The following is a 12,642-nucleotide window of genomic DNA, read 5'->3' on the forward strand; positions in this document are numbered from 1 at the left end:
TAACAAATTCTGAAATTCAAAAGTGAAATTGCATCGATTTACTTCAATCTATGAACGCATTTTCTGAACATCAACGTACGGCCCGCTTGTCAAGTCGGGAACGTATGTAGTCAGCAAAGGAACGCGCGTCAATTAGGAAGGCGGCATATAATAAATAATATAATCATCACCTCCACGTGTTGTCCTGGCTTTTTGCCACGGCTCATGGGAGCCTGGGGACTGCTTGACAACTAAACCCAAGGATTGGCGTAGGCACCAGTTATTACGAAAGCGGATGTCATCTGACCTTCCGACCCAGAGGGAAACTAACCCTTATTGGGGTTATTCTGGTTTCCGCACGATGTTTTCCTTCACCGAAAAGCGACTGCTAAATATCTAACGACACGCAAGCTATTAAAAAGACAGAAAAGTTCGATTATCTCGAAAACCATGAATTTTTTATTAGACCTATAAGTGCATTACCTGGACCAGCCTAAGGTGCCCTGTCCGTAGTTAGAAGATTATCAATTAATTACTGGGCATCCTGTATAATAAATAATAATATTACACACACAATTTTACACACGTAAATAATAATACATTTTAATTGTATGTTTCTCATGATATTGTACGATATCTGTATAGTATATAATAAAGTAAAATAAAATATAATAAAATAAATATTTTGAGACTACAACAAGTACAGTTCTAGTTAAATCTAACCTCAGGCCATTTTAAAAATTACGAAAGAAGAGTAACTAACTAAGCACGCGAATTTCTTTGAGAGGCAAGTTTTATTTTTGAATTAAAAACTTGGAGGACAGTTGGCAATGGCATTTAAAAGATTTCTATGCAGACGTGGACGCCAGTCGAGGCCAGTTCACACGCACGAAATTCACGAATTCTATTAAAATCCAAAAAAAATCCTAAGTGAACATCATACCTACATGACGAAGAATTAGAAAATATTTGCATAATTGCGAGCTGTTAAAATCAATACGTAATTGCGCCCCCGTATCCACATAAGACTTATATGGATATATGACAGGACTGAATGTCATCGTGCGTCTGCTTGTCAACTAGGGCACGTAACTATGTAGCGAGCGCGCGCCAATTAGGGCGGCAGCTATGATGCATGTTGATTTCCAAATAACGACACAAGTCGGAAATATCTTGTCGATGTTTTGGATAAAAGTAAGAAAAACTAGGATACTTTGAGTATGAAATGTGTACAAAATATATAAAATTTAAACTGTTTGGTATAATGACGTGGTTGAGGCCTGCCTGACCGTCGACGATTAGCAGTTTCTATGACAACTAAAAAAAATGCGTGAGTGTCGTGGAACAGTCAGTTGGAACGAAGTTTATGATTATTGATTATCAAGTACATAAAAAAAACGTAATCGACAAAATAATAATCTTACAAAAAGGAGAACAACTACACATAAGAAAACATTTTTGTACAAACTGAAACTGATACGCTCAGCTCGAACTTCACGCTCGCTTAGTCAATCAAAAATATGAAATTGAAATGCAAGTGCCAAAAAATACAAGAAGTTATATCTGCAAACACGTCTAGGGATCAAACCCGAATCTTCACGCCAAAGCAAGTGCTGCCATCTACCGCTCTCGTACATTTTCTGCCATCTTGTGGGCTACATTGGAAGCATAAACTTCACATTTACACCTCGCGCTAAAAATCTGACGTCTCCTGTGCTGCCACCTACAGTTTATGCACGCTCCCTATACGATATATGTAAGTCGGTGAAATTACGCTACTTAATCTCCAGAAAGAATTTAAACAAAAGAGAGCCGTGACTAAAAAATCTCACACTTTATTCGCCTAGCCGGTTATCGTCCGATAAGGAACTTCGTTCCAAAAACACCCTCGACGGCAAAGTGGACAGTTGGCACTCAACGACTAAATTAAGTAGGTATATGTCTGGACAAACGAGCGAATGGATCATTTCCAGATGGGGGTGGCCTAATATCACGTGCGCAAATGTTCATTTTTCAAAGGTTTATAATATGTAGAAGTGATTTTATTATCGGATCGCATTCGTATAGATTTATGGATAGCTTTATTCTCGTGATAAATAAGTATCAGTTTTGAAGACAAAGATATAGACACTTATTATCACACTGTCACTTAAACAAATACGACCATCATATCCGTACTGACCTGGAAACTCGGATGTACATCGAGCTGTAACGACGTCCTGACGACGCCCAGATATCTTTTATTAACTGCTATATGCATTATGCAACATTGAGTCTGGCACCGCCTATTCCGCGCATTCAACGTGCTCCAGCGGCGGCAAGGGCCTGGAGAGCCGAAGGTTCGTCTCCGAATGCGGCGTGGTGGGCCGCGCGGTCACCGTCGCGGTATCCTGTGATCGCCTCGCCTCGCTAGATCACGGTCTACTTGAAGGTGGCTAAATGCTACTTGGTGCAAGTCGAGATATTTTTATCCCTTTGACCGCAAAAAACGTCAACTGACGCCCTCGATTTCAGTTTAATATGAACCTTGTTCTTCGTCCATTCAAATAAGTGGCGAGTTTTCTATAGTAGGCGTGGTGTTCAAAGCGTTGAGCTTAAGAGGGAAGAATAGCTTTTCGGATCTAACGAAATAACGGTAATTTTTCTATGAAAGTCCATTTCGGGAGAAAACGTTTTCCACTAACTACATCTTAACAAATCACTTTGATTTTGATGTCGATCGCTTCAGCATAATATATTATAGGTTTATAGGTTACGCTTTTTTGAAGAAAAAAAATATGTTACTTCTTTTGCAAATGTTGAAAAAAAAAGGTAAACCTATAAACCTACTTTTTAATTGTGTTAATAACATACTAAACCATCATGTAGAATAGATAATATATAGAAGTGGAAAAACGTTTTCTCTCTTTGTATGGACGATAACGTGGTATGCTTCCCTCTTAACAGTATAAGTATTTTTTACAATCTTAATCTAAAACTAACCTGCAAACTCGGATGCACAGCGAGCTGTAACAACGTCCTGACGACGCCCAGGTGTCCCTTATTCACAGCTATATGCAGCGGAGTCTGCCGCCGCCTATTCCGCGCGTTTAAATCTGCTCCAGCGGCGGCAAGGGCCCGGAGAGCCGAAGGTTCATCTCCGAACGCGGCGTGGTGGGCCGCGCGGTCACCGTCGCGGTCTTCCGCGTCCGCGTCCGCGCCCGCTTCCACTAGCGCGCGGATCACTTCCAGGTGGCCGTTTTGAGCTGCCGCCTGGTACACACAAAATTCGAGTTTGTTAAAATATACAATACTGACAGGAATAGCAAGGCAGGAGAGTAGATTACAATGGTTTTTAGAGATAATTAATCCTTTCTTAACAGAAATTAAATTACCAACCACAAGCAGCACTGTGTGTCGGCAGAAAATTATCTATGTGTATGTAAACTACATAATGCTTCAAAATCTTACATATACCTACAAAATACACTTATGATTTGCAAACACATAGGCTACAGCCTTCGCCTATAATCAGCTGGATCGTACATATGGTGGTATATAAAAAGGACGTGGGCTCTAGACAACCAATACCACTCAACGACCTAGTTTGTAGAGTTTAAACCTTAACAACTTTGTGGTATAGAGATAATTTAAAAGCAGAATTTGTAGTACAAGCCCGCTACTACAAGTGTTGTTACGAAGTTACCAGCGGAAAAATAAAGAACTTGCACAAAATTACCGCTTTACAGCTTAGCATCTCGTAAACGCTACAAAGTAACACAAGAGAGTTTAGGACATTGTCACCGGCGTTTTATATCAACGAAACGAGCGAAGAACTTGTTGAGTAACATACAATAAAATCCTGGTTACCCTTGTAAACCAAGTATTGGTCGCGCAATATAGATACTAGAATGTATCGAATAATGAATGAATGGAGTTGCACACACAAGTAAAAATTATAACGGATTGTAATAATGACAGTTTCATGTATAAGTGGCTTTTCTCTGTGACGTACCTAGTTGGTTACTAAGTTCTGTTACTCGATTTGCAACCTCTTTATTTCCGTTAAAACAAATGCTACTGAAAAAATAAAAAATGACATAATGTGGTGGATTTGTGAGCTATAATTATATACCACACATAACGCTTATCACGCCTAAAAGAGAATCGTATCGCAGTAATTGCGTTGCACAAATGTGGGCACCCGCCAAACATGATTTTGAAGTTGCTTGAAAACCTAAAAATCAACAAACAATTTGTTTATCGCACAATTAATAGATACAATAGTACTCAGAGCTTCGATGACCGCAAGAGGTCTGGAAGACCACGCACCGTTCGGACCCCAGCTCTAATAAAGGCAGTGAAGGCGAGAATTGCAAGAAACCCCGCCCGGAAGCAAAAGTTGTTGGCAATACAGATGTCTGTGAAGAGAAGCTCCCTAAAAAAAGTCATTAATGAAGACCTTGGACTACACGCTTACCGCAGACAAAAAGGTCATTTGCTTAATGGACGATTAAAGACTGAGGCTAGAGAAAAGTCGCGTGCTATTCAAGCGGTACGCACAAAATGGCCACCGAGAAATACTATTTACAGATAAAAAAATTTTTACCATTGAATAATGTTGTAACCACCTGAATGACAGAGTGTATGCAAAAAACAGTCAAGAGGCGATTGCGGCTGTTCCGAGAGTGCAACGAGGCCATCATCCCTCTTATGTGATGATTTGGCTGGGTGTGTCATACTCAGGGCTAACACAGGTTCATTTCTGTGAAAAAGGTGTGAAAACCGGGCCAAAGTTTACCAGGAAACCGTTCTTGAACCAATAGTGAAGCCCTTAAGCCACACCCTATTTCAAAACCAGCCATGGGTCTCTCAACAGGACTCAGCTCCTGCACATAAGGCAAAAACAACTCAAGCCTGGTTTCGAAGGAACAAAATTGACTTTATTGCCCACGAAGACTGGGCGTCCTCCAGCCCGGACCTTAACCCCCTGGATTATGCCATTGCAGGCAGGTTGTTGAGGAGAAAGCCTGTGCTAAGCCCCACACAAATCTGGACTCCCACAAGCGGGCCATAGTTAAGCCAGTGACGGAATCAGACATGACAATCGTGTGTGCCGCTATTGATGACTGACCTCGTCGTTTGAGGGCCTGTGTCAAGGCCAGAGGAGGCCGTTTTGAATGATATTGTCATATGTAATTCCTGATGTTGTGTACTTCATTTTAATATATAGTTAATTCAACTTTCGTTCGTATATTTTATGTAGATAAAGATTATTGCAGTAACAGAATTTAGTAACCAACTAGGTACTTACTCACATTTTAACGATAAGAGTAGGTATTACATATAATAAAAGTATTGATATAATTTATTAGGAATTCCACCTGGGTTTATTTAAATAAGTAGTTAAAATAGTAATTTGATGATTGAAGGACTTGAAGGTAATGTCAGGTAAATTAAATACCCTTTGTACGAAAGCGCTTATGTGTGGTGACCTCGACTGTCTTAGAAGCTCCGTCCAGTAGTCGGTGGTCACACTGTGGTGGCCCCCTTCCCCGCCTCGGCCGCGTCGCGTGCGTCAGGCGGTACAACACGTACCTGCAGCGCGGTGTGTCCGCCGAACACGCCGTTGACGTCGGCGGGCGCGTCGGCGCGCGCCAGGATGTCCGCGCAGCGCGCCGCGTCGCCGTTAGTGGCCGCCTTCACCAGCTCCTCGTTCGTGTCCCCCGTCACGTGGGTCTCGAATAGTTTCTTCAGGAGCGCCGAGAGGCGCTCGCCTGCGTTATACGAAATAATGTCATTACGTCATCACCAGACTATATCTAATATATTCTGCACGAAGAAAACGTTTCTTGAAAACGACTTTAAAATTGTTTAGGCATCTCTAGAAATCTCGATTCTCTGCAAACTTCAAAAAAATTACAATAAACTTCAGATTTGACTTTCAATTAGGCCTCAAGTCTCTTTAAATACTACCAAGACTAGATGCGCCTTATTTCAAGAAAATAGGTAATATAAATTCCAGCACAACTGTATAATTTGGTTTTCAACTTATTTGTATTTTTAATAGTTGTATAGACAATGGTATTTTTTCGAACTTGATGAAGTATATATATATATCAGGGGCGGCGGCTCCATACAACTCGATTCCCACCGGCTTGCCTAAAATTTATTGCTACATAAACCAAACTTATAAATCATCATTAAAATTAAAAATATTATATCCATAATGAAAACACTACGTAATACATTACCTTGGAATTGATAACACGATTTAATAAAGCTTCAATATTGATTAATTTTCAACTAATCATAGCGAGCGCGCGAAGAGAAGCTCAGCTTGACTATTCATTCATGCGCCACTACACAGATACGAAAACTTACGCACACGCTCATAAATTTTGCTATAGAGAGTGCGCGCGAATGAGCTTTAAAGCAACTCGGTCTTGTATCGAGTTATTCATTTGAATAAAAACCTTAAACGTAAGACTATAAGGTTTATATTGGAAAAATGCACGCACATATTCATAAAGTCCGCGAGTACTGAGGGGCCTACCGCGAACACCGCAGTACGCAAATTGCGGGCAACTTTCTCTTTTACTCCAATAGCGTTATTAGGGTGACAGAGAAAGATGCTCGCTATTTGCGAACTTAGTGGTACGTGGTAGGCCTTCTGTACACGACCGCGATAAATTCAGTTATATTACCATGCTGCTTCATTCGAATTTAAACCTTAAATACAAACAGGTAAGATTTATATTGGAGTGTAATGTTTCACAATTTTGAATCGGGTGCGTTTGCCGCGCGTATGCATAATATTGTCATACAAAAACATTGAATTGAATAAATGGGTAAAATTTTATTGTATTTTACTATCATTAATACCAATTTTTGTAAAAATCTTTTTAAAAAAGATAAATTTTAATACAAAATCCAAGTATCTTATGCAGTCTCATCTCAAGTTTAATTATATGATAACGAACGTTTCTTCAAAGAAAGTACTGTTTGTAGGTTTGTAGTAATAGGTTTTAGAATTCGTGGGTGAAAATGGAATTATGTTATGATAACACTCCCGCCGCGGTTGATACCAAAGGCTTTTTGTTATAATTAGAGTTTTAAATGTTTTTATGTGATTTTATTTAGTTTTGTGCACAAATTTATACATAAAGTTACTAAGCCCGTGAAATTTGTGTATGTTTTGGTGTATAATAGTATGGCAAAGGTGGTTATTCACTAACTGCAAAAGGTTGCGCCCAAGGATACACCTAGCGCACGCTTCACTTTTATCATGAAAAAAAGTACATAATGATAAATTAGGTTTTTTTTTGTTCCGCGTTGCCTAGCCAGAATTTTCACGCGCCGCTACTGATATATATATATATATAGTAAAGTAGTTCCCATTTTTATTATTCCCATTAAGCATTTACGAAAATGGTAAGAGTAGAATAAAACTAGAGTCACCCGGCCCATGGTTTCCGATCGAAAGAGGCGTATGATAAGGGGACCCTTTGTCCCCAAAACTTTTTATAGCCACTTTGGAATACGTATTTAGTCAACTGGATTGGAGTAAATACGGCATAAGGATTAACAATAAAAACCTGAGCCATCTACGATTCGAGGATGACCTGGTACTACTATCAGAATCTGGTTCAGACCTTCAATCTATGATAAACGAATTAAACCGTGCCTAGAAATGAATCTAGCTAAGACGATGCTAATGACCAACAGCACGAAGCGACCAATATCAATCAATAACAAGCCTCTTGAGTATACAGATAAATATATATACCTCGGGAAACAAATAAGTTTTGATAGAGCGAGTAATATTTGGGAGGTAGAGCGCAGAACACAAATAACATGGAACAAATACTGGAGCTTAAGAGAAGTATTTAAAAGTAATATGCCAATCGCTATAAAAACTAAAGTTTTTAACTCTTGTATTATACCATGCCTAACATATGCCTGTCAAACATGGAAATTTGACAATAAAGTTAAAAATAAATTAGTCACATGTCAGCGAGCAATGGAGTGAAGCATGCTAAGTATAAATAAAATGCAGAAAATTCGACATACAAAGATTAGAGATATTACCAAAGCAAAAGACGCACTAGAACAAGCACTAGCATTAAAATGAAAATGGGTACGCCACATATCACGTATCCGAGACCTGAGACCAGAGATGGAAGAAAAATCTGACAGCATGGAAAGGTCCAGTAGGGAAAAGGAAACAGGCGCGCCCTTACGCAAGATGGGAAGACGAGATCAGAAAAACAGCAGGACAAAACTGGATACAAACAGCTCAATCAAGGGAAGATTGGCTAACTTTGGAGGAGGCCTTTACCTACAGAGGGTTCTTGCATAATGCAAAGTGGAAAACTTAAAATAAGACATATAGTCTTAATAGTACATTACGATACAAGTGCGAAAAATAGGAAATTCGAAACGAGTGGCGATAAATTAAAACACGACCGAAGGGAGTGTTTTAAATCGACACGAGTTGCGAATTACCTATTCGCACATGTATCGTACAACGTTTTACAGTACATATGGCCCTTTAAATGTTCGACACAGTAACGTAATATGCTACTTCTCGCACTAGTGCTATAAAGTAGCCCCATATGTACTGTAAATAATGCTTCTTCATTTCATTCTAATAACTGTAAAAAACCTAGAAAAATCATATACATAGATATATATATAAATAGAGTAAGTATTTACCTAAATTTAAAATTTCAATACTTTTTGTAAAATTTATGCAAGAAATAAAAGGCTTTTTATTTTTATAGTTCCCATTTTTCAATCAGGCCATAAAGATAATCCTTCTGATTATCGTCGTTTCTGTGCTACCAGAGTTTAGCAAAATATTCGAAAAAATAATGCTAACGCAGTTGATTTCTCACTTTAATTTGAACAAAATTTTGCACGCACAGCAGTTTGGCTTCATGAAAAGCAGGTCCACTACTGATGCTGGTATCAGTTTAATTAAAATCATTATGCAGACATAGGAGGAGTCACATGACGCAATTGGCGTATTTTGCGACCTCTTTAAAGCTTTTGATTGTGTAGACCACGGTACTCTAATTAGAGTTACTAATTACGTTACGTTAGAGTTTACTAATTAGTAAACTTGATTGTTACGGTATTAAAGGACTTGCATTAAATCTTATTAGATCATATCTGGCACAGAGAAATCAAAAGGTAGCAATTAATGGAGTAATTTCTTACGAAATAGCAGTGGAGATAGGAGTACTCCAAGGATCTATTTTAGGCCCATTTTTATTATTTGTATATGTCAATGACCTGCCCTAAATGTTAAGCCGAAGATCAGGCATTGTTGTGTTTGCTGATGATACTTCTATATTCTTCGAAGTTAATAGGAAGGATACTGAGCTTGTTGAACCAAACAATACCCTATCCAAGATATCCTACTGGTTCACTGCCAATAATCTACTACTGAATCCGAGTAAAACGAAATGTATACGATTCTCACTAACTAAGTCATCAACTAAAAATGTAGTCTTTAATATTAAATTGAATGGTCAAACTTAAGAATTTGTTAAGACTACTTTTCTTCTAGGAATAACTTAACTTCTCCTTCTTCATTAACTAACAGGTTAAGCTCCGCTACGTTTGCAGTAAGGAGAATAAGGCAGCTTACCAATGTAGACACGGCACGATTAGTCTACTTCACGCCTGATGGTAAGCAGTATAATTACTTATGGTCTTATTTTGTGGGGATCAGCTGGTGATATTGATTCAATATTCATTTAGCAAAAAAGGGCAATTAGATTAATTTACAACCTGGGGTCGCCTGAGCCACTAAGAGAGTTATTTGAGGAAATATATATTCTAACCGATAAATTCGGGATAGGAGCTAGTAAAACCACAGGCGGCCGTTAGCGCACTGGCATATATTTAAACAGTTAACAGCGTTAACGTCAACTGAGTACGCAGCCTCACGCACACATATATGTAACACTTCCTCCCCCTAGTTACATAACTAACCAAAACAATTCCTAAAAATATTTCTTAAAACGAATATTGGTACGCTGTCTGTTGTCGCTATACATATTTGAAACAATAATGTTTGTAAGGAAAAACTTACACAGTTTCCTAACGAATATTGATAAGCCAAAGGCTACAGGAAACAGGAAAGTTGAAAGTAACATCTTACAGACTGGCTAAAACAAGAAAGTCGTTCTTGAGAAATTGTATAAAATTCTATAACAAATTACCAAAAACTGTCACCGAGCTTACAGATTCTAAATTCAACTGTTGTTAAGCAAAAACTCGTTTCGCGAGCATACTATAAAATAAGCGATTTAAATCTTCTCGGGTCAGAGATGTAGAGTTAGAGCCGGCGTAGCTTCATTTGACGTTCATAAGCGCATTGTTATATGCCTACTTAGAAATAAACTATCTTTATCTATAACTAATAGTGGGTACTCAGACAAAATATGCACTAGTCGAAGAGATGCGGAAACCTGTAAGAAATACAACAGAACAGTCAAACTAAACTTACCTGAAGAGTTTTCCGGAATGGTACCGATTGAGGAGACTTTGGTAACAGCGTTGGGGTTGTATGTCCAAGACGTATTACATACTTCCACTTTCAGATCGTTGTCGTGGTAGATCTGCTGTACGCGGCCAATTTTTCCGAGAGTCTGAAACAAATACAAGAGCTTTATCAATCAAACAGTGAATAAAAGTTAGTATTGCTGTGCATTTCATACAGGAAAATTAGTCACATATTTACGATCTCGTTATGTCCTAAGCAGCGCCCTAGTTCTTATAGACTTGCCGTGTGTATCGCAATAGTTTGCCACACTATTTAACGTTTTCTACGCCACATTCGATATTTAATCACCCTTTTTCTGAATTATTTTAAAGACAAGAATCGTCGTAAACTTCAGGAAATATAAGTTTGGCAATAGCCATTAGGTATAGCACAAACCCAATTCGAATTAGCATGACGTTCGCGTTGCTCCGATAGGGATTTAGGCCTTGAATTCTGTAAATGTTTCTATTTGTAACATTTGTGACTTACTATTCGAATTTATTTTTTTGCTATGGCTAGGCCTACATAAGATAGATGGCATAGATAGATAGATAAAACGTTTATTTGAATGCTGCAGATCACGTTACAGTTGGGTAAATCTAAATATGATGGTAGAAACCTAGTACAGTAGTGTAAAAAGTGTGTAGTGGTGTTGACATATCCCGAAATAAAACATATAAATAAAAACTGGCCAAGTGCGATGACTCGCGCACGAAGGGTTCCGAACCATTCTCTATAAAAACGGCAAAAAATTACGTTTGTGGTATGGGAGGCCCCTTAAATATTTATTTTATTCTGTTTTTTAGTATTTCTTGTTATAGCGGCCACACAGACTGTGACACACAGGTTGTGACAGACGGACGGACAGACAGCGGAGTCTTAGTAATAGGGTCCCTTTTTACCCTTCGGGTACGGAACCCTAAAAAATGAGAAAGTGCATAGGTTTGGTTTAAAATCTCCTAGAAATCCTCCGAAATACCGATTAGATCCTGAAATCTGCAACCAAAGAGCAGCATGGTATCCCTGTTTTTTTGTTTTTCAAACACTATTTTTTTAAACTGATGTTCAAAAGTTTTCTTATTTTTGAGCCATCTTACAGGTGGAGGGATATCAATCCAGCATTTGGTCGGGAGAAATCGGAAAGAACGGTTAAATGCAATCATTCTATGAGGGTACATCTTTAGTGCCATGACGGTTGTTAAACGTTGAAGTGTTAATTTTGGAAAACAGATATTCCGGAGATTTATTGTTTAAAACGCCAAATAGGAGACATGCAAGGTGTAGATGTCTCCAAGAAGACATATTAAGCATGGACGATTTGTTCAAACACGGGGGAATATGGCTTCTAGGGAGTATTGAGTAACAAAATCTATAACACGCATTTTGTACTCTTTGTATTAAGCGACGAATGTTATGTTGTAGACGTGGTACATAAGCCTTATCACCATAATTCCACATTGAAAGAAATAACGATTCACATAAAATCATGCGGACGTTCTCACTCAAAAGGTTGCGGATCTGGTACAAGACCTTTAAGCGAAAGAAATACGACTTAAATAATAGTATTTTATGCAACAGTTGTATAAGAAGGGTCAAAAAAGGCGAGTGGCGTGAGTTACAATGTGAGCCGGAGCCGAAGGCGTAGGCGAACATTGTAAAGGAATACGCCACGAGAATTTTTTGACCTACTTATACAACGTTGCATACAATATTTTTCCTACGAGTCAACAAAAATAAATCTTAATTTAGGTAAACAAATTACAGCAAAAGTATATAGCCAAGACGCGCGAGCATACCTTGTTACGCGCCCGGCCCGCCCCGGGCCGCGGCCGGCCGGTCGGCGACACCTCCTCGTAACTCATGAGGCCCTGGTACTTGCTACTTGCTAAATTAATTTTTTGGACAGTTTTTTCTCAATTTTGGCCACCGTAGCCTACGGAGACTAACAAGCAACGCTAAGCGGTCTTCGTAGTCTATGGGTGTTGCTATATTACGGGTGTCACATGCGTGTTTCTGACTTATGAAGTAATTATTTTTACTATGCAACCAAATGAATATTTCGTAAGTTGGCATCAATGCACTTAGTTTAAAACTGTATTCGTTTTGGTTTTGTTAGGTTGGTAGCC

At 38.7% G+C, this 12,642-nt stretch overlaps 1 protein-coding gene across 1 annotated transcript in view; it reads right to left on the bottom strand.

Moving 5' to 3' along the window:
* Positions 1 to 12,642, bottom strand: part of LOC133517825 (E3 ubiquitin-protein ligase MIB1) — a 346,372-nt gene that overhangs the window by 325,549 nt on the left and 8,181 nt on the right. Inside the window, exons 8-10 of the mRNA XM_061851267.1 lie at positions 10,481 to 10,622; positions 5,557 to 5,735; positions 2,962 to 3,231 (exon numbers count right to left, since the gene is read on the bottom strand). Of these exons, the coding sequence (XP_061707251.1) occupies positions 2,962 to 3,231; positions 5,557 to 5,735; positions 10,481 to 10,622 (591 nt within the window). The remainder of the gene's footprint in view (positions 1 to 2,961; positions 3,232 to 5,556; positions 5,736 to 10,480; positions 10,623 to 12,642) is intronic.

This window comes from Cydia pomonella, chromosome 5, assembly GCF_033807575.1.
Source record: "Cydia pomonella isolate Wapato2018A chromosome 5, ilCydPomo1, whole genome shotgun sequence".
NCBI lineage: Eukaryota > Metazoa > Arthropoda > Insecta > Lepidoptera > Tortricidae > Cydia > Cydia pomonella.